The following is a 23,120-nucleotide window of genomic DNA, read 5'->3' on the forward strand; positions in this document are numbered from 1 at the left end:
GATATGGCTCCATCAAACAAGAGTTTTTTTTTTGTTTTTTAAAGCTGAGGGGGTATTCCAAGATCTAATTTCCTCATGATAGGTTCTGGATCTAAAATCTTCAAGAAACTAATCTTTACTTCGTTGCATAAGATCCTACTGATCCGGCCTTTATGTCCCTTTGAATGCTAACTTTATTGACTAAACAATTCTTCCATCTGAGCTGATAACAGTCAAAAGTAATTAAGGGTGGTTTCTATTTAAACGCTTTTACTTAGCTTATTCGCGTTTCTATTTCGTCTTTTCTCCATGGAGAGGTCTTGGAAATATTTGATTTGACGGAAGTGTCCAGATTATCTCCTGTGTTCATTCGTTCGCCATAAATTTATTTATAAAAATGAGGTGCCAATCAGTTCTTTGCATTTTGTGGTAAACTCCATTCAATGGTATATAACTCCAAAAAAAAATCAAGAAAAAATCTTTTAGTTTGGTGTTTGTGGAAATCTATGGATTGGTGAAATCACCCGAGAATGATTTTCCTACAACATTCAAGTTTGGAGTTTCCACCTCCGCCTTCCAAATTGAAGGAGGCTGGAATGAAGATGGAAGAGGACCTAGCATTTGGGATATAGGAACTGCCACCCACCCCGAAATCATTGCGGACCGCACAAATGCCAATATTGCTGCAGACTCTTATCATAAAGTCGACCGAGACATTGAAATGCTTCGAGAGCTCGGAGTAGGGTTTGACTCAATTAAAAGCTAACATTCTTTGCAGAACGGTTAACCCTGGTTTCTCTTAGGTGAATTTTTACAGATTTTCGATATCCTGGACACGAATACTTCCAAATGGAGACTTATCGTCGTTGAATCGTTTGGGGATCCAGTACTATAATGGATTAATTGATAAACTTGTTGCGAACTCAATCGAACCAATGGTTACCATGTACCATCTTGACTTACCTTATGAGATCCAAAAGATTGGTGGCTTCACCAATCCTCTCTTCCCCCAGTACTTCGAAAGTTACGCCAACGTCCTATATTCAAATTTTGGAGACAGGGTGAGTTAATATTGTCAGTCCTTGTGCTAGTGAAACAAACGTACTTCAATATATAGGTCAAATGGTGGATGACGTTCAATGAACCAACCGAATATTGCTTAAACGGATATGGTACTGGGGAAGAACCACCTTTTGTGAACGCGACTGGGATTAGTGAATACCTTTGTGTAGATAATACGATTAAGGCCCATGCCCGAGCATACCATCGCTATAAAAAGGACTTCTTCAAAAAACAAGGTGGGAAAATTGGAATTGTTGCCAACAGCGGCTTCTTCCTTTCTAGGACAAATGACCGGAATATAATAGACAGAGGTCTTCAATACTCCGTAAGTTGTTTCGTCCTCTGACTTTATCTGTAATACCAGGAAGTAATGAAAAGCTTCGTGAAAATTTAGCTTGGTTGGGTAATGCATCCAATCTACAGTAAATCTGGTGGGTATCCTGGGCTGATGATACGAGATATTGCAAGTAACAGTAAGATGGAAGGACGAGAGTGGTCTCGACTGCCGAACCTCGATGAATCTACAAAGGCTTACATCAAAGGGACTGCCGACTTCTTTGGTCTCAACTATTACACCTCACAATACGTTGAATTGGGAGCTTATGCCGGAACGAAAAATCCATCATGGGAAAATGATGCACGATTAAACTGTTCCGTAGATCCTTCTTGGAAGAAATCTTCATGGGTTTATAGTGTACCTGACGGCTTGGGCGGTTTATTAAGGTGGGTGGATGTAATTTCTTTTGTTTCTATGGTTAGGAAGTGCTATACATTCGTAACCTCAGTATTTAGAGAAAACTGACAGTCAGGCCTGTTATAGGGACCTACTACTGTCATTCGGATTTACTATGAACTTTTCATAATATAAAGTTACTTCACAATGAAGGACACTTACTGAAACATTTTATCACTCTTCCCAGGTGGATAAAAAAGGAATACAATAATGTTGAGGTCATTATAGCTGAGAATGGTTGGCCAGATGATGGTCGCCTCAACGACGACGAACGTATTGAATACTTAACGGTGAGTATGAGGGCTTGTTACCCTTCACAAAGTAGTCCTTAAAATCCTTTCCTTCATATGCATCCCAAATGATTTAATTTATGTCGCTATTTTAAGGAACATTTACGCCAAGTATCCCAGGCCATCAAAGTGCATGATTGCAATGTTGTAGGATATGCGCACTGGAGCCTGATGGACAATTTCGAATGGAATTCAGGATATTCGTAAGAATGACCTTTGGATGTCTATTTGTTTTTGTTTCAATATACATTCGATATATTTTTTTCAGAGAAAGATTCGGTCTGTATTATGTGAACATGTCCAGTCCAGAAAGGACACGGATACCAAAAAAATCGGTTGGTGTCTATAAAAGAATAATAGAATCGAGGAAGCTTACTGAAAAGCTGTTTACATGCTAATTTTGATTTAAAAATGAGAACTAATAAAAATATTTGTAAATTGATCCAATGTTTTCTGCTTTACTTTTTACCTTAAACACCCATTTGAAACGATTGTCTTGGTTTCTCCTCGTCTAATGAAGTTGTGGCGGGACATCGGAGGTGCGAATCTAGGCGTCAACATGGATTCGTCTCCCTCGCTGCATTCAATGGCGGCAATGTCAGGAATGACAATTTTGTGTCAACAATGGAGTCGAGTCACGTCCGCCGACCAGAGAGAGTAAAAAAAATGTAACGTTAACATAGAGAACATATCTGAACTTAAGGAAGAAAGAGGTGTAGTAGTAATGAATACGAAACGTTTTGCGCAAGAGGAGCGTAGCAGCCAAAGTGAAGTTTGGTGGTCTTCAAACATTTGCGTGCCATAGTTCGTCAAAAATCAAAGTGAGAGTTTCATAACACGTGAATTCCGCAGTACCACGCCGCCTTACAATCTTCGACCCCCCTAAGCAGACGTTGCTTCCTGGTCGACACGGGCGCTGAGGTGTCGGTTCTCCCTGTATCCCGTCCGAACACCCTTATTCCACAAAACCTGCGATTAGCAGCGCCACCTATGGCTATAGGCAGGTGGACGTGAGTCTCGTTTCGTGGCGCTTCATTTTAGCGGACATCAGCATCCCTATATTTTTTTTTTTTTTTTGTGCGTCCACCGAGGTGGAAAATCTTAGAAAGACACGTCCGCCGCAGCTCCGCCGCCCGAATGCCGGAACTACAGCGGGCGCGTGTGGGATTCACACCCACTAAAAACCACCCCCGGTCTCTCCAGCCCCAGCCCCGCGGGACCACCATTGAGGTATTACTTCGCGGGGTAGGTTTGCTTTCAGGCACTTATCCTTCTCATATTTGCGGCTTTCCTCCTTCTTTGTTCCTTCAGCAACTCTTGCTGCATTTCGATGATTGCGGAGCCAACCACAAGCCACTTCTCCTCGGATTCCAGCATCTCAGTAACGAAGCTCTCCGGGGTCCCGCTCCTGCCCAGCACCTGGTTTAAGCTCCTTCTCTCCATCGCAAATCGTGGGCAGTGAAACATCACATGCTCTGAATCCTCCGATATGCCATCGCATCTGGGACAGTTCGGAGAATCATCCAACCCAAAGCAGTGCAGATACTGCCTGTAGAAACCATCTTGCCCCGTGAGGAACTGGGTAATGTGGTAGTTGGTCTCCCCATGTTTTCGCTCAAGCCACACCCTAATGTTGGGAATGAGCCTGTGCGTCCACCGACCTTTCGCAGACTCGTCCCATCTGCGTTGCCAGAGATCAAGCGACTCTGACCTTGCCGTATTTCTACGCTGTGCATGCCCCTCCATATGTCTTGCATTGCACAGGACACTCATTTCTTCGGCCAGAATGTCAACCAGGATCATGCCTGCCACCACCAATACTGCCTCATCTGATGTGGTTCTAAAAGCACTGCAAACCCTCAAAGCCATCCGCCGGTAAACCGAGTTCACCTGCTTCCGTCTCTGAGAGTTTGCAAGCGCTTCTGCCCACACAGGCGACGAGTAGAGCAGGATGGAGCGCACCACTCCGGCTAGCACCAACCTCCGGCAATGTTTCGGCCCACCAATATTTGGCCACATTTTTGCAAGTGCCGTGGTGGCAAAAAAAATCAATTTGGTGTCAATTATTACCCCCAGGTATTTGATAGCCGGCTTTGATACGACCGTATGTCCACCGACCTCCACTTTTACAGTGTTATTTTTCCTGCGTTTCGTTATTAACACCGCTTCCGTTTTCGCGTCCGCCAAGGTCAGCCCGGCCTTTTCTAGCCAGGACTTTACCGCTCTCACTGTTTCCGTTGCGTAAACCTCCACATCTTCTGGGTGTTTTGCTGCAACAACCACAACTAGGTCATCAGCAAAGCCGACAATCGTAGTCCCCTCCGGGACGGGAAGAGCAAGCACCCCATTATACATGATATTCCACAACAGGGGACCAAGTACCGATCCCTGTGGTATCCCGGCCGTGACAATGTACTCTTTGGGGCCCTCATCTGTCCCGTACCAGAGAGTCCTCTCTGAGAGGTAGTTTTCCAACAAATTCGCTAAGTATCCGGGGACACCTATGTCAGCCAACGCCCGTTTAATTCTATTCCAGTTGGCCGAGTTGAATGCGTTTTTGACATCTAACGCCACCACGGCACAGCAGCCGCCACCGCGTCCACCGTAGAGTGGGACTCTCTCCATCATCTTCCCCATTGTATCCAACAGGCAGATAGGACGATAAGACGCTGGGTTTCCAGGTTGCTTGCCAGGCTTCGGAAGCAACACCAACTTTTGCTTTTTCCACTGGGCAGGGAATATTCCTTCTTTTAGGCACGCCTCGAAGGTGTTGGCGAAAAGTTCGGGCCTAGTCTTCACTGCCAGTTTCAAAGCTCGGTTGGGGATGCTATCCAAACTTGGGGCCTTCTTGTCACCGAACCTACCACATATTTCCCGCAGCTCCTCCACAGTTACAGGCGGTATTATGCCGTCATTTAGCTGGACAAAAATTTTCCTTCCCCTATTTTCGTGGTGAGGGAACAGAGTGGTAACAATCTGTTTCAGAAGGCGCGGACAGGTTACCTGGGGTGATTTCCGCAGCCTTTTCATCACCACTCTGTAAGCCTCGCCCCAAGGGTTTATGTCGGCATGGTCGCACAGTTGTTTGAAGCAGTTCTTTTTGCTCCTCCGAATGGCTTCCTTTAGGCGGCCACGCAATTGCTTGTGTGCCTCCTTTCGACCGTCGCCACCGGGTTTTCCCTTGAGCCTCTGGCAAAGCCTCCTTGCCTGAAAACATGCGGCTCGCAAATTGGCGATTTCGTTGTTCCACCAGTAGTTGGGTTGCCTACTGGGGAGCAATCGGCTTCTGGGCATAGTAGCATCGCATGCTGCCGTCACCCATCGAGTGATCTGGGTGGCTTTCTCTCCAGCCGTACCATTCAGGGATATGTCGGATTTGAGCACCGCGGAAAACGTGTCCCCCTCGAAAGCTTTCACTGTCCAGCCAAACATACCGCATTCTGCGAAAACTCTTTTTCGAGCTCGATCCGCCCTTGGTCTCTATGCAGATTGCCTGGTGGTCGCTGTGAGTATAGTCCTCACTGACATGCCAAGCGATTCTACTGGCTAAAGTGGCACTCACGCATGTCAGGTCTACTATAGACCCCAGGCCCCGTCCCCGGAAAGTGTACGAAGACCCAACTTTCGGCAGTACCACGTCCAGCTCCGCGAATGCTTCGAGGAGAACACGTCCCCTGACATTAGTTATCCGGCTGCCCCATTCAAGACCCCACGCATTGAAATCGCCTCCTATTATGATCGGCCAACGTCCTCTTGCATCCAAAACAAGAGCAGCAAGCATCCGCTCATACTCGACGAGTGTAGCGCTGGGTGGAGCATAGCAGCTGTTGATGTGGATGCCCTTCACCTTCGCTCTGATGAAGCCCTCCTCCGGGTGCTTCATTATTTCCTGGAAGGCTTGTTCTCCACAAGTCTACAGCGCTGCTTGGCCCGTTTTGTCTTTGAACCAAACGCTACCACCGCGGTTTCGGTATGGTTCACTTAGTATGGCCACATCGATGTTTTTCTCGCGGATGGTTTGCGCGAGTAGATCTTGCGCCGCCTCGCAGTGGTTGAGGTTGATTTGTATCAACCTCATCTGCGATTTGTGCTAAGGGCTCTCCTGTATTCCGGGCACCTGCTGCTGCCTGCAATGTGCCGATGGTCCACACCCTCCTTTCGTTTGCACAGTAGACAATTTGGGTCAGTTCCGCAGTCCTTGCTGATATGGCCTTCCACTCCGCATCTCCTGCATTGCTTTGACCTGCCATTTGGGTTAGTGCATGACTTCGCAATGTGACCAAAGCCAAGGCATCTAAAGCACCGTTTAACGCCACCTGTTCCCTAAGGCGACACATAACCCAGCCTATTCTCACTCTCCCTGCTGCTAACAGTTTGAGTGCGTTCTCCACTGGTAGGCTGATGATGGCGGTTTGTGTTCTCCCATAGGCTTTCCTTAGGGTTTTCACCGCTGACTCTTGTAGTCCGGCAAGATCGAACTGTTTCTCCAACGCTTCGCGAACCTCCTCCTTCGTCGTGATTTCATCTATATCTTTGCAGATTATAGTGATTTGCGGCGTGCTAGCTCTTATGTCGGTTTCCTGCCCTAAAGTCTTCCCGATTTGGCTTAAGAATTTGTCCGCGGTTACATCCTTGGATTTCTTAAGTTCTAACGTAAGATCTCTCTTCTGCGACCGTCTAATGCGGCTGACGTTGTCTCCCAAATTGGTGAGTTCGGGGTCTGCCTTCACTTTCCTGAGAATGTCGGCGTATGACCCTTCGCCTCGTTTGGAAATGAAAATCACCTTCGGTCTAATCTTCCTCCGATAATTTCCTTTCCGCGGTTCTACCTTCCTCCAAGCTTCCGCATCCACCTCGAAGGTTCGATCCCTTTTCTCGAGGTAGCTACTGCAGTATTTTCACTGGCAGCTTCAGACGTACTTTTCATGAACTCCGCCTTTTTAGGAGTTGAGTCCTTTTTTCTTTTTGGGGTTTGCTGGCCTGTTGAGTCATTCAGCTTCTCGCGCAGTCTCTTCCCCGGTTTTTCCCCTTTTGTGTTTTGAACCGGCGTTACTTGAGTTGCCTGGTTCAATTTTCCAATCGGCGACTTCCCTACTCGTTCATCCTGGGCCTTGCCGTTCGTCAAACGGATGCCTCTTATCATGGCCCTTATATTTTGGTGAATGTTCCTGCGCTCCTTTATAAACTCACACAGCTCCATGATCTTTTTACCGAGGGCAGTAAAGGCAGCTCCAGACTGATCATTGCCCAAAACATCGCTCGGGTGAATCGGCGTCAGTGATTCTTCCTCATCGAAGACTCCCGCTATACGCTTCCCACGGGGGTAGCGATCGTGGGGGCTTGTGCCCGTGTGGGAGGGGATCTGCGAAAAATCGAGCTCTTTCTGAACGGATCCATCACTGGAGCCAGTTCAAGTTCCTCCCGTACGCTTGTAACATTAGATGCCACAGTAGCCAAGGTTCCCACTACTGAGGCACTGCGGTCGTTGGATATCGACGCCCGGGAGCCCGCTTGCTCACTCCCAAAAACCGCCGGCACTGGGTTTCCGAAGCCCTGCACCGTAAAAAAACTACTTTTCTCCTCCTCCATATTTGGTTTAATTTCTGGGTGTCCTTCCCATAGCCAATTTTTATCCACGGGTGGGCGTTTACTTCCCACCTACCCGCCTGCGCATAAACATGCCCATACACGCACATCCCCGGATGCGTGCATGTGCATGGCCATGACACATTCGCCGAGCATTCCCTTATCCGCACGAAGGGACGCGCCTGATGGGAGATTTGGCAACTCCTATATTAGGCGCAGACTTATGTGTCACTATCGGCTGCTGGTTGACTTGCAGAACAACACATTTTCAGACCCTGCAACCTCGTTACAGACGTCAGGGAAGATTTCTACCCGCCGAGATGACACTCTCTCGATAATTTTCGAGGACGTTGCGAGGACCATCGTATTCGCGCATTCCTCCGAAAGTTTTGCAACATCACTACGGAAAGTAGTTTCTCCAAGCCGGTGAAGCACGATGTGCAGGACCATATCAATACCAACAGCTCTCCAATCTTCTCCAAGGTGCGTCCTCTTTCACCCAAGAAGCTTGCTGTTGCGAAGAGGGAGTTTGAAAATTTGATGAAACAGGGTATCTGCAGACCATGAAACAGTTGTTAGTCCTCTAAGCTTCATATGGTCCCTAAGCCAAACGGTGAATGGCGACCATGCGGGGGTTAAAGACGTCTGAATGCTCAGACAGTTCCAGACTGATATCCCATACCACTCATCCATAATTTCGCGCACTCATTAACGAATTGTCGTGTTTTTACGACTTTGGATCCAGCCAAGGCGTACCACCAAATCCCTGTAGCACCCGAAGACATTCCGAAGACGGTTATTTGCACACCTTTCGAACTCTTCGAGTTCACTAGGATGACTTTTGGGCTTGTACAACACTGCGCAGACTTTCCAGAGGTTCATCCACTCTGTTTTACGAAACTTAAACTTTTGTTTTGTGACGGTATCTAACCTGACTCAGACCAGGTTGAGGCGATTAAGAGTTTTCCACAAGCAACCACGATGAAGGAACTGCGAAGGTTCTTGGGCATGTTAAATTTCTATTGTTGTTTCTTACCCAGTGCCGCTCATCATCAAGCGATCCTGAACGCCCACTTGTCTGCGCCCAAAACTAAAAACTCCCGCGAGGTTGCATGGTTTCTTGAGGCCGCCCATGCGTTTGAAACAGTCAAACAACCCCTTGTTGAAGCAACACTGTTGGCATTTCCTCAGCCAGATGCTCCTCCAGCTGTGTTCGTCGATGCCTGAGATACTCACCAAGGCTGTCAATCAACCAAACCTCCTTAACATGTTTGCCAGTCGTGAACACCGATTGCGCGAGATAATATTGCATATGGAACCGGATGGCACGTGCTGGAGCTAACCTGAATGCCAGCAGTTCAGCGAGATGTGGGCCGGGGTTCTTGGTTTTTACACTTATCTCCCTGTCAGGACACAGAGATTCTATTACGAAATTCACACAAAATGTAGAAGTTTCACCTTCTATAACTTTGTTAGTAATAGTTGGATTTCCTTGAAACTTCTCAAAGTTATACTTTATGTTATCTCCTGTTATCCCCTGTATCAAATTCTGTAGTTCTAGCATGAACTTAAGGGGGGTTTCCGGCATTGTGCCGGTTACCGTAAATAACTCTATAGATTTAAACTGGACAGCTCACCCAACTGCACCAGCTGCGACGCTATTCCGGAAGACCCGCAGCTTGTTTTCTTTCATTGCCCTAGATTCGCTGAGGAAAGGAAGAATCTAGAGAAGACATTGGGGGGAATACTAGCACCGGAAAAAATAATTGGAAAAATGCTTGCATGTCAGGAGAACTGGAATGCACTTAACGACTTGGTAGGGCAGATTCAGTGCAGAGGTAGAGTAGGCGAGAAGGGCGTGGTTGCGAATGCAATCGACGGGCAAAGGGAGAGGCTGGAGCCATGTCCACCCCGCAACGAAATATTTGGTGATGGTTCAGTGGGGAAGAGGGCAGGAGTTACGGGCTGGTTTTAGTGGGTAAAAAACTCACGCGCTGGAGCATGTGTACCAGTTACATGGGAAGATTTCCACCTCCGGAAAAAAAAGAAAGAAACAGACAGTAAACCGATTTTAGTGAGTAAAACTCTTAAAAGAAAATTTTCCAGTTTATTTTGATTTATTTAAAGATAGCAGACACGATTTTAATAAGTCCGGTCCGGTCCACCATTATGTGGATCTGGACTTAGGATCCCGCATATCCTAAATATCTACCTAGCTTTAGTGTAGCTTAGACTAAAACAACTGGCGGTTTAGTCCAATATAATTCGCAACCTTGTAGTGGTTTTGCGATGATAAAAGGGAGCGTTTTTCCACCTGTTGGCAGTTTCAGTGACGCTGCTCCCAGGGCAGAGGTGAGGCAGCGTCTGATGAGTTGCCTCTGCCCTGGACGAAACCGTCAGTTATTTTTTGATTGTTTAGTTCTTAAAAAAGGGTCTTGATCAGTCCAACAAACGTAACGAAAAGTTCAGAAGGGTCCAAATTGGCCATAGTAGGAATTTCGGCCAGCGAAGTGAAACCGAAGGAAAATAAGAACGGCGATTGGACTAAGGTCGTGAACAAAACAAGGAAACCAAAGGTGTGAATTCGCCCGGAGGCAATTGTAATTTCCAACAAAGGAAATTTTACGTATGCGGAGCTACTGAAAAAGGTGAAATCTGACCCCGATCTAAAAGACCTAGGCGGGAAAGTCAGCAAAATCCGGAGGACCCAGAAAGGGGATCTCATATTTGAGCTGAAAAAATTCGGCGTGGGAGAAACTGGCGGCTTTCGTAACCAAGTTATAAATTCACTTAGGAAGAATGTCGCGGTTCGTTCCCAGAAACATGAGATCTGTATACAGTACAAGAATCTCGATGAGCCTTGAAACAACAATTCAAGTTTGAGGAATTCAGGGAAGAATCTATTGTGAGCCTAAAAAAGCTTATGGCGGCACTCAAACGGCCACAATGCGACTGCCAGTGGAGGCAGCGCAGAAGTTGTTGGCCGTGGGAAAGGTTCGGATCGGATGGGTTGTTGGCCGACTAAGGGAACAGATCTCCCTAAAGAGGTGCTTCAAATGTCTAATGTTTGGACATTTCGCGAGGGTATGTACTAGCGGCATCGTCGGTCCGATAGATGTTGAAGGTGTGGGGAGGAAGGAATATTGCCAAAGAGTCCAAAAGGGACCCAAATGCACTTTGTGCGAAGGAAAGGAGGGAGGGGATTATCGACATATTGCCGGAGTGCTAAATGCTCTGAATTTAGGAAGGCGCTGACTTCAATGAAAAAATGAGGTTTATTCAAATAAATCTCAGGTTCGCTCAGGATTTACCACATACGAATCCAAGGTGCAAACTGCTATCATTAGCGAGCCCTATAAAAAACGTCACGGCGATATGGGCATGTACTCGACAAACCATATAATGTACTGGAAATCAGATAGTGTGGCTTTGTTGGGCGAAAATAAACAGAGTATATGTGTACAGCTGTTACGCCCCACCAAGTCTGACTGTCCGAATTCGAGGAAATGCTTGACATTCTTGTTCTCGATGCAAGTGGTTGTATTAGGTTGTTGCATATGAAATGGCCGTTTTGACAATCAAGTGAAGTTAGTTGCGATTTTGGTGTATCAAACCACCACCAGTTGGCGCTGTTGGTGTTGAATTTTCAAGTCTAAATACTCCTACATTTAATCAAGGAGTCATTTCAATTTTGATCATCGTTGGGATAACAGGGAATAGAAAGGAAGAAAAGGATGGAAAAGAACCAAGAACGCATACTTTTTCTGTATAGGTTCAAACTCGGTCATAAAGCGGCGGAGGCGACCAAAGACATTAACAGCGCATTTGGAGCTGCTACGGTACCCGAACGAACCACATGGCCGTGGTTCGAAAAATTCCGGTCAGGCGACGTAAACCTTCAAAGTGAGTCACGTGGACATCCAGGACCATCGATTGACAACCACAAGCTGCGTTTGCTAGCCGAATCCGACACACGTCAGTCTGTGAGGGACATTGCAGAGAAAATGGGCGTACACTATTCGACAGTTTCCCGGCACTTGCAACAACTTGGAAAGGTGAAAAAGCTCGGCAAATGGGTTCCGCATGCTCTTACGGAGCAAAACATGGCACTTCTAATGGAAATTTGCAGTTCTCTACTCACCCGCAACAGAACCGATCCCTTTTTGCACAGAATAGTGACATGTGATAAAAAGTGGATATTATACGACAATCGTCGCCAATCAGCACAATGGCTAGACGCTGATGAGCCACCGAAACACATGCCGAAACCGAGCCTCCATCCGAAGAAGGTAATGGTGAGTATTTGGTGGTCTAGAGGTGGAGTTATCCACTATTCTTTCTTGGCATCTGGAGAAACGACAAATGCCCAGAAATACTGTGCCCAACTCGAGGATATGCACCAAAAATTGAATATTCAACGGCCGAGATTGGTCAACAGAGATGGTGTGATACTCCTTCACGACAATGCATGACCTCATGTTTCCAGAACAATGGTTCAAAAGTTGAACGAATTGCATTATGAGACTCTGCCTCATTCACCATATTCACCGGATCTTTCGCCAACCGACTACCACTTTTTTAAGCATTTGGATCATTTTTTTGGCGGAAAAACAATTTAGGAACGAAGAGGCTGTCAAAATTGCCTTCGACGAATTTATCAACACCCGACAGTTGGACTTTTACGAAACTGGCATAAATGCTCTTGAATCTCGCTGGGAGAAGTGTTTTGAATCGACTGGCACTTATTTTGATTAAATAAATAAATTTTTGTAAGTTTTACAGTCGTTTCAAGTTTTACTACAAAAAGGCCATTTCATTTGCAACAATCTAATAGTTCAAGGGTGATTGCTGGTGACTTCAATGCTTGGGCTCGTGAGTGAGATAGCAGAGAGAAAAATGAAAGGGGCCGCCTAACTTTTGTCAGCCGTGCACTGGCACGTGGTTTGTCCTGGTGCGTCAGCAAGGATAACACCCATAGCGGTCACCAGACAATTTTCTTTGGGGTATGGGTGGAGTCACTGGACAGAAGACTATCATGCAGAAACAGAGAAAGATGTCAGGCTGATCTGCAAAAGCTCTGGAGGAGCAGACCTTCATAGAGGTGTGGCTAAACCAACCTAATAAGGCATTCACCTCTATGGAAAGAGCTGTCTATGTGGCCCAATGCATCGCCAAAGCGTGTGACGCGTATATGCCGAGGAGGTGCTCATTCCCCAATTGAAGACCAAACTACTGGCCAAATACTGAAGCCTTCGATCAGTCTGTCACCGAGCCAGAAGAGCGGCTTAGAGAGCGGTAGGCAGAATCGACCAAGGGAAAAAAGAGCGCGCCTAGAAGGAAGCTCGCGAAACCCCCCTCGCCATCCAATAGAACAAGAGGGAATGCGTTAAAGAGCTCTGTTCGGAAGCGGGCGTAAACCCGTGGCGGAGCGCCTATAGAATCGTGATGGGGCGATTTACAGGCCGTTTATATCCACAGATCACGTGCCCTTCACTCCTGTTAAAAATTATCCAGGGTTAATTCCCCCAGCAAGAGGAGGGCACTGAGAGCTTCCAGCAACCACTGAATGTGACGACAATACTGCCAGTCACCAGTGACGAGCTGCTGGAGGTCTGCGCTAAGATAGGAGATGATAAAGTTCCGGGCCTGGGCGGCGTGCCGAATAGGGCCCTTAAGCTTGCTGTGAAATTCAGACGGGACATGTCCGTTGAGCTGTTCGAAGCGAGGGATCCGAGGGAATATTTTCAGCATCGTGGAAGCGACAGAAGTTAGTATTACTGCCTAAGGCTGGAGTTTACCAGCCAACCTCCTACATGCCTATTTGTCTGTTGGACACTGTGGGGAAAATGCTAGAACGAGAAATCGATCTGAAAGCCATGGAGGCCTCTCAGATCGACAGTATGGGTTCTGTAAAGCCAGATCAACCATTGATACCATCAAAATGGTTACTGGCTTGGTCGAAGACGCGATCCGCGAAAAGGATAGTACTAGCAAATATTGCGTGGTCGTGACCCTGGATGTGAGAAATGCATTCGATTCGGCCAATTGGAACTTAATACGAGAATCTCTGTCGAAGATTGATCCTCCCGCTTATCTTGCAGTTATTGTCAACAGGTATTTACATGAACGGAGGCTTTGATATGACACTGATAACGGACCCTAGAAGTACGTTGTCTCTGCGGGTGTCCCACAGGGCTCCGCACTGGGCCCCCTGGTGTGGAACACCATGTACAACGATGTACTTAATCTTCTCCTTCCGGAGGAAGCCACGATGATGTATTACGCCGACAATATAGCGTTGGATGTAGTCGCAAAGGATCTCAAAGATGCTGAGTTATACTCATGCGAAGTGATCATTATTATTAAGGGTTGGATAGAGATGCCTGGTTTGATACTTGCTGAGGAAAAAACGGAAGTGTTCCTCATCACCAAGCGCCGTAAAAGAAATTATGCTTTTATTCAAATCGGGAATGATATCATCATTTCTAAGCCTGCGATGATGATGATGATAGATGGGAAGCTCATCTACAAACAACGCGTGCAGTATGTTTACGACAAAGCATCCACTGCAAGTGTGGCCCTGGCAAGAATGATGCCAAACGTGAGAGAGCTACGGCATGCTTCCAGGTTGCAGCACCAGTTTGGAGAAAGGCATTGCAGGTCACATTTAACGTTAACAAACTGAGTGCAGTCTACAGAGGACAGCCCTAAGGATATGCTCGGCATTCAGGACTGTTTCAGATGATGCAGCATTCGTCATCTCGGAAATGGTGCCCATTGACATCTTGGCAGATAAGATGACGAATCTATACAATGCGAAGTTTATCTCCCCTTCATCGCTAACGAAGAAAATCGAAAGAGAGAGATCTCTAAATAGATGGCAAGAGCATTGGTACGCTCGGGAAATGGTCGGTGGATTCACAGGCTTATCCCTGCCATCAAGGAGTGGTTGGAGAGACGACACGGTTAGATTGATTATAATCTTACCCAGTTTTTCACGGGAGAATTGTCCGAACTGCAATGGAGTCCCAGAGTACCCAGAGCACGTAGTCTTCCCCTGTCTAAGATTTGTGGAGAAAAGGAAGAACCTAGGGGAGATTCTAGGAGAGGTGCTAGTACCAGAAAATCAGGCGGAAGGAAGGGAAGCCAGAGACGTGAATGGAACTGACTTGATGCCAGTTCGAGTGATCGAATCTATTCAACCCGGACACCGCAAACCAATTAAGGTGCTAAGTGGAGAACAGATTAGTTAGATTGATTATAATCTTACCCAGTTTTTCACGGGAGAATTGTCCGAACTGCAATGGAGTCCCAGAGTACCCAGAGCACGTAGTCTTCCCCTGTCTAAGATTTGTGGAGAAAAGGAAGAACCTAGGGGAGATTCTAGGAGAGGTGCTAGTACCAGAAAATCAGGCGGAAGGAAGGGAAGCCAGAGACGTGAATGGAACTGACTTGATGCCAGTTCGAGTGATCGAATCTATTCAACCCGGACACCGCAAACCAATTAAGGTGCTAAGTGGAGAACAGACGAATGCTCTGTGGGATGAGATGAGATCTTTCGTGGATGAGAACATGGGAATTGCGGTACTTCCAAGTACGGCTTTTCTCAGAGAAATCAATCACGAGGGGATCGAGTCTCTGGCGGTACGGTGTGGGGGAAACCCCGTCATACGAGGACTGCTGCATACGCTTCTAACTATTTTCCATAAGACAATAGACTAAGTTTATGTCGAAAAACATAAAGATTAGTCAAATCAACCTGCAGCATGCCAAAGCTCCCTCCTACCTGTTGGCAGCGAGAATGACAAAGCTGCAGGATTTCCCCTATATCTTTCTGGTGCAAGAACCGTGGGTTCGATTTAGCAGAATCTGTGGCATTGGATCAATAAAGGGGGCTGGGATCTTCTACGACGAAAGATCCATAAGACCGAGAGCTTGCGTCCTGATGTCAAGACGGTTAGAGGCAACTATGCTGAGACAATATTGTTCCCAGGACTTAGCTACGGTCATCATACAATACCAAATAAATGGCGAGAGGAAAAACATCATAGTTGCCTTCGCTTATTTACCTTATGATTCTTTGTATCCTCCACCGACGCAAGAACTTAGGGATCTGGTGGCGTATGCAGAATCAAGTGGTCTCGAACTCTTAATAGGTTGCGATGCGAATGCTCAACATATTTGTTGGGGCAGTAGCAAATGCAATCCAAGAGGAGAGAAGCTATTTGATTTCATCACTTCAGCTGGTCTTATGACTGCAAACGTAGGGTGCGCCCCTACGTTCGTGGGACCGAGAAGAAGCGAAGTAATTGACCTAACAATTTGTACCCCAAAATTGTTAGAGTTGATTACACACTGGCGAGTGCTAGACGAGGTCTTACTGTCAGATCACCGATATCTAGAATTCAATCTGACTATTGCGGGCGAACAGTCTGCAGTACAAAGACGGAACCCTAGGAAAACGGATTGGGCAAAGTTCAATGAACTTCTTGGCAATAAAGTACAGTTCCGTAGGCGACTAAGGACTCCTTTGGTGCTGGAAGATGAATTGAAAACTCTGAACGGCACACTATTAGAGTGCTATGAAGAGACTTGTCCTATTTCCGGAGGCCAAAGCGGTAAAACGGTTCCTTGGTGGAACCGAGAACTGCAAAAACTCAGGAAATCAACCAGGCGACTTCTAAATCGTACTTGCAAAAGTAACAAGGACGAAGACTGGTTAAATTTCAGGAACTCACAACGTGTATATAAGAGGCTCGTGAGGTGCTCGAAACGAGACTCCTTTAGAGCGTACTGTGAGGAACTGGAAGGCGAAAGGGAGACTTCAAGGCTGTGCAGAGTCCTCAAAAGGGATGAGTCGGCCAAGTTGGATTCTCTTAGAAAACCCGACGGTACTTTCACGAGCTCCAGACTGGACTCAGTACAGACCCTCCTGGAAGTACACCACCCGGGAGAACGGGTGAGAGAATTGGTATTGGGAGAGTTGACGGTTCTTGCAACCCCTTCGACACGCAAGCGTTGCAAGGGGAACTGGAACACTGCGAAAGCGGTTGTTACCCATGAAATGGTGAGAGCTGCCATATGGTCCTTTGAACATTTCAAAGCACCTGGCATGGATGGCATCTATCCGGCAATGCTGAAGGAGGGTATGGAGCATTTAGAGCGACCTCTAAGAAATATTTTTCGAGGATGTCTTGCTCTGGGCTACGCGCCTTCTTCTTGGCAACAGGTTAAGGTAGTTTTCATACCGAAACCTGGGAAAGATGACTATTCTAATCCAAAGAACTTCAGACAGATCAGCTTGACTTCATTCTTGTTGAAAGGTTTGGAGCGACTGGTGGAGCGTCGCATTCGTGGAAACGCACTTAGGTCACACCTGCTTAGTGAAAACCAACATGCTTACCAACGTGGAAAGTCCTGTGAGTCTGCTCTTCATTCTTTGGTCACAAAGATAGAGGACGCAACTTTGAATGGTGAGTACGCGATGGGGGTGTTCGTGGACATTGAAGGGGCTTTTCACTGTACGCCTTTTCAAGAACTTTGTGATGCCGCCAGAGCGCATGGTGTTGATGATGCTTTAATTAAGTGGATCCATGCTATGCTAACGCAAAGATTGTTGTGCGCTGAGGTAGGTATCGATCGCTACCTGACTACAGAAGCGACGAAGGGCTGCCCCCAAGGAGGTGTGCTTTCGCCGCTTCTGTGGAGTATGCTGATCGACTCACTGCTATGCGAACTGCAAAATTTGCCAATACACGCTCAAGCTTATGCTGATGACGTGGCTGTACTTGCTATTGATCGGGATCTTGGAATGGTGTGTAGGAATATACAGCGTGCCGTTGATTTGATAGACAGCTGGTGCCTTAGACATGGTTTGTCAGTTAATCCAAATAAAACCACAATGGTTTTATTCACAAAAAGGAGAAAACTGGATGGACTTTGTCTCCCTGAGATGAGGGGTACTACCCTTCAACTCTCCGAAGAAGTGAAATATCTGGGGGTCACTCTAGATAAAAAACTTCTTTGGAACAAACATGTAGAGGTAAAGATGAAACGAGCTCTCACAGCTTATGGGCTGTGCATACGGACCTTTGCCTCGACATGGGGACTCAGGCCTCATGTGGTAATGTGGATATACGTTGCCATCATTAGGCCGATGTTCGTATATGCATCCGTAGTGTGGTGGGTTAAAGTGAGACAAAAAGGTTTTCACCGTAAACTAGACACACTGCAAAGAACTGTTTGTCTGGGTATCACTGGTGCCATGAGCACAACATCCGGCGCAGCTCTGAATACACTACTCAATTTGCAGCCCCTGGATATATTTATTCAAAGCACTGCAATGAGAGCAGCTCATAGGCTAATTCGATTAGATCTATGGGAAAACAACGGATGTGGGGGGCACAGAGCATTGGAAGAGTTACTGGGAGGACTGAATCCAGTTCTTACAATGCCTTCCGATTCGCGTGTCCCAATACATCTGTTTGGTAGAAGATATGTAGTTACCCTGAAGCGTAGAGAGGACTGGGAATACCCAGAGGAATGCGTGGCGGGATATACGGAAGTCTTCTACACCGATGGCTCAAAAACAGAAGAGGGTTCTGGAGCCGGAGTCTACCACTCGAATAAAAACGAGAAGTGGGCTTTTCCTTTGGGACAATATGCAACGGTTTTTCAAGCCGAAGTTTATGCGATCCTAAGGGTGGCAAACTGGGTGATTGACGAGCGGTTGAAGGGTAGGCGCATCACAATCTGCAGTGACAGTCAAGCTGCACTGAGGGCATTGAGCAATCCTTTGATCACCTCGAAAATCGTTCAGGAATGCAGAAACCGTTTGAACTCTATGTCCAGATTCAATACGGTGGAACTACTCTGGGTACCTGGTCACTGTGGCATAGAGGGAAATGAAATCTCGGACGCTTTAGCGAAAGAGGGGTCAATCTCCAATATGCCGGGACCGGAACCAGCAATTGGGGTATCAGTAGCATTGGCTAAATCTGTTTTCAAAAAGTTTCTCATAATGACAGGTGGCAGAGCCTAAATGCTGCTCGACACCCCAAACTTTTCCTGCCAGAACCCAATATACGTACCGCAAAGTTTATCCTGTCGAAAAGCAGGAGGACTTGCAGGTTATTGTGGGCATTCTGACAGGCCATAATTCACTAGCTGGGCATATGTTCAGAATAGGAATTACCGAAGATGATACGTGTCCCTCCTGTAATGAGGAAGCGGAATCCACGGAGCATTTCCTATGTGAATGCGAAAGGCAGAGGAGACTAGTAAAGCGTGGTTACGTACGCCGCGTAGAGACAAAAGGTGATCAAGCTATAGAGAGAGCTGACTCCGCCCCGTGATGTTTTATCCTACGTTCCTCGTCCAACTTAACCTCAATCCAGCCCTCCTTAACACTCTTCAATTCCCTTGTCAAAAACATCCTTGAATATTGCTATGTAGTCTGGTCCCCCTACCGCATCCGTGACGGCCGCACTCTTGAAGCTGTACAACGCAAATTCACCCGGACCCTCTTTTACAAAAAGAACCTTCCACGGGTTGATTATCCGTCACGACTCCGCACCCTCAATCTCCCCTCCCTACAGTAACGCCGTATCTTCCTTGATATGTGTACTCTTTTCAAACTCTGCAATGGTCTGATGGACTGCTCCGCCAACTCGGATATTAGTCTCCGTATCGCCTCGTCTCATAACACACGTAATGCGGACATTTTTGATGTACCCTTCGCCGAGCTCGAGATTTACTTTCACTCTTCGATCCCGAGGTTTTGCCGGTCCTACAATGCCCTACAGCTTGTTTCCTTTGACTCTATGTCCCTCTCTAGCTTTAAGCGCAAAATATGCCATTTACTTGCTCCTCCCTCTGAGGACAATAAGTAATAAGAAATTTGCTTTCTGTGTATTGTCCTCATTAAATAAATAAATAAATAAATTCCCACATTCAGAGAAAACTGATAGTCAGGCGTGTTACAGACACCTACTACTGTCATTGGAATTTACTAAGGACTTTTTTTTTTTTTTTGTTATGGATGGAGGTGGAAATTTTAGAAAGATGCTGCTGCGCCAGGTGTGTGGGATTCGCACCCACTAAAACCACCCCCACTCTTCCGCCCCTCCCCGCGGGACCACCGTGAAGTATTACTTCGCGGGGGAGGCTCTGGTTCGCTATACCAGCTCGTCCATTGCACGTCTCCGTCGCGCCGCCTTCCGAGCTCGATCCAACTCCAGGAGTTTTGTCTGCACCACGGCTACTGCCTCATTTACCGCCATCCAGTTTTCCTCCGACTTCAGCATCTCTTCCACCAGGTTGGAGGGCTCGATGTCCGCCCCTAAGATGCTGTTCAACCTCCTTTTCTGCTGCAGAAATCTGGGACAATAGAACATAACGTGCTCCGGGTCCCCGAGTGTAGCAGCGCATTCAGGACAGTTGGGAGACTCGTCCAACTCGAAGCGATGCAAGTACTTCCTATAGCCATCGTGTCCCGTAAGGAACTGTGTCAGGTGGTAATTCAATTCTCCGTGCTTTCGGTTGACCCATTTCACGGGATCAATGTATGGGTCCACCGCCCCTTGTCGGAGTTATCCCATCGTTGTTGCCACTTGCCACACAACTCTCTCCTGATGGCTTTTCAGAAATCCGTATTCATCTCGGCTGGATTTGCCTTCCGTTTTTCGTAGAGCCAGTGTGCCTCGACCGCTAGAAGATCTATAGGGATCATTCCTGCGATGACACACACTGGCTCCGTCGACGCCGTCCTAAATGCGCTGCACACCCTTAGCGCAATTGGCCAGTATGCTGAAATTATCTTCCTCCGGTTGACAGCGTGGTTCAACGCTCCCGCCCAGACAGGGGCCGCGTATAGCAGGATCGACTTCACCACTCGATGATGAGTAGCCTGCGGCTATAATTCGGCCCTCCCACGTTAGGCATTATCCTTGCAAGGGATGAGCTGGCATTTGCTGTCTTCTCTCGCGCATAATACAAGTGTCCCTTGAAACTCAGCTTGGCATCGATCATCACCCCCAGGTATTTGACAACCGATTTTGAGACGACCTCACGATTACCAACCTGGATGGTAACCGTGTTGTTCTTCCTACGGTTGGTAATGCGGACCGCCTCTGTCTTTTCGTCCGCCAGGTCCAGCTTGGCCATTCGTGGTATGAATGGCTTCATTTGCAAAAAGCTCCACGTCCTCGGGATGCTTTGCAATTGCAACTACCGCCAGGTCGTCCGCAAAACGAATCAGCGTTGTCTCCTCCAGCACGCGAAGGTCAAGCACTCCGTCGTACATTATGTTCCACAGCAGCGGTCCCAATACAGAACCTTGACGCACACCTGCTGTCACAATGCACTCCTTCGGTCCGTCGTCCGTCTCGTACCAGAGAAGTCTGTCCGAAAAGTAACTCTCGATGAGCCGAGCCAAGTAGCTAGGAACACCCAGTTTGGCCAAAGCGTCCTTAATCCAGGCAGAGTTGGCTGAGTTAAAAGCATTTTTGACATCCAGCGTCACCAGAGCACAGCATTTGCCCATGGCCATTACATTTCGAGCCAATTCCACAACCTTTGTTACTGCATCGACCGTAGAACGGGCTCGCCGAAACCAATATTGCCGCTCTGAAAGACCACCCGCAAGCTCGATGAACGGGAGCAGCCTGTTGTATATCACCCTCTCCAACATCTTCCCCATGGTGTCTAAGAGACAAATAGGGCGCTATGAAGAGGGCACGCCGGGTGGTTTTCGGGGCTTCGGTAGCAACACCAGCTTCTGCCTCTTCCACTGGGCGGGAAACACTCCTTCCGCCATGCACGATTCGAATGTGCTTGCGAACCACCTTGGTCTGGCCTTGACCGCCACCTTCAGAGTCCTGTTCGGAATTCCGTCCAATCCCGGAGCCTTGCTGTCCCCAATACGTCTGCAGATTTCCCAAAGTTCCTCTTCGGCAACATCAGGGATCGAGAAGACGTCCTGCTGAGCTGCCAGCTGGGGTTCTTTTTCGTCCTGCTCCTGCTGCAGGAAAAGAGTTGTAATTATTTGCAACAAGAGCCGTGGGCATGTCACTTGAGGTGATTTTCGCCCGCGGATCATCTTCATTACAACTTGGTAGGCTCTACCCCACGGATTCGTATTAGCCTCCATGCAGAGCTTCCGGTACCATTCCCGCTTGCTTCTCCGAATGGCCTTCTTAAGGTTGCTTCGCAGATCCCTGTATTCCTCCTCACGCTCCTGGTGCTCCGGCCTTCCCCTTGTCCTATGGGAAAGTCTCCTCGCTCGGAGACAAGAGGATCTCCAGGCAGCGATCTTCGTGTTCCACCAGTAGTTTGGCCTCTTGCCGTGATGCAAACGTCGTCGTGACATCGTAGCGTCGCATGCTTCGGTTACACGCTGAGATAGCTGTGTGACCCTTTCCACCGCTGTTCCATCTGGATCATGGACACCCTCCAATGCGGCCAGGAATGTCTCCTCGTCGAACGCTCCGATAGACCAGCCAACCGCCTTAGCCTTTCCCCCTCCAGAGCGTCGTTGACTGGTTCCCCGGTTCCCAATGCGGAGAAAGATGGCCTGGTGGTCACTGTGGGGACTACTACTAAGGACTTCTCATAATATAAAGTTACTTTACACTTACTGAAACATTTTATCACTCTTCGTAGGTGGATAAAAAAGGAATACGATAATATTGAAGTTGTTATAGCTGAGAATGGTTGGTCAGATGATGGTCGCCTCAACGACGACGATCGTGTTGAATTCTTAACGGTGAGTATAAGGGCCTGTTACCCTTCATAAAGCAGTCCTTAAAATCCTTTCCTTCATATGCATTCCAAATGATTTAATTTATGTCGCCATTTAAGGAACATTTACGTGAATTATCCAAAGCCATCAAAGTGCATGGCTGCAATGTTGTAAGATATTCGCACTGGAGCCTGATGGACAATTTCGAGTGGCTCTCAGGATATTCGTAAGAAAAACGCATTGGTATCTATTTTTCTCATTTGAGTGTACAATCGCTATATTTTTTTTCAGAGAAAAGTTTGGTCTGTATTATGTGAACATGTCAAGTCCAGAAAGGACGCGGATACCAAAAAAATCGGCGAGTGTCTACAGAAGAATAATAGAAACGAGGAAGGTTGCTGAAAAGCTGTTGACATGCTAATTTTTATTTAAAAATGAGGACTAATAAAAGTGATTGTAAATCCTAAATTTTCTGCTTCACTTTATAGCTTAAATACCAATTTGGAACGATTGTCTAGGTTTGCATTGTCTAATGGAGTGATGAGCGAACTGTGGGGCACGGCCACACGGAACACATCCTTCCTCGTTTAAAACACTTTGGTGATCGAAAACGGACTAGGATAGGCTTTTGGAATGTGCGCACGCACCTCCAAAACGGGGTCTTCAGAATGCAAACTTTCACCAAATTCAGCCAGAATTCCAGCGATATAAGCTGGACATTCTGGGCCTC

At 47.2% G+C, this 23,120-nt stretch overlaps 1 protein-coding gene across 1 annotated transcript; it reads left to right on the forward strand.

Annotated features, from left to right (window-relative positions):
• The first annotated feature begins 376 nt into the window (after window positions 1–376).
• On the forward strand, window positions 377–22,823 carry LOC119656905 (myrosinase 1-like). Its single transcript, XM_038063588.1, has 12 exons — window positions 377–408; window positions 466–718; window positions 783–1,040; window positions 1,097–1,366; window positions 1,436–1,764; window positions 1,962–2,064; window positions 2,161–2,267; window positions 2,333–2,399; window positions 10,945–11,101; window positions 22,272–22,414; window positions 22,510–22,616; window positions 22,682–22,823. The coding sequence occupies exons 1-12, from the start codon at window positions 377–379 to the stop codon at window positions 22,809–22,811; spliced, it is 1,956 nt and encodes a 651-aa protein (XP_037919516.1). The 3' UTR covers window positions 22,812–22,823.
• The last annotated feature ends 297 nt before the right edge of the window (window positions 22,824–23,120 follow it).

The sequence above is a fragment of the Hermetia illucens genome, chromosome 5, assembly GCF_905115235.1.
Source record: "Hermetia illucens chromosome 5, iHerIll2.2.curated.20191125, whole genome shotgun sequence".
In the NCBI taxonomy this organism is placed as follows: domain Eukaryota; kingdom Metazoa; phylum Arthropoda; class Insecta; order Diptera; family Stratiomyidae; genus Hermetia; species Hermetia illucens.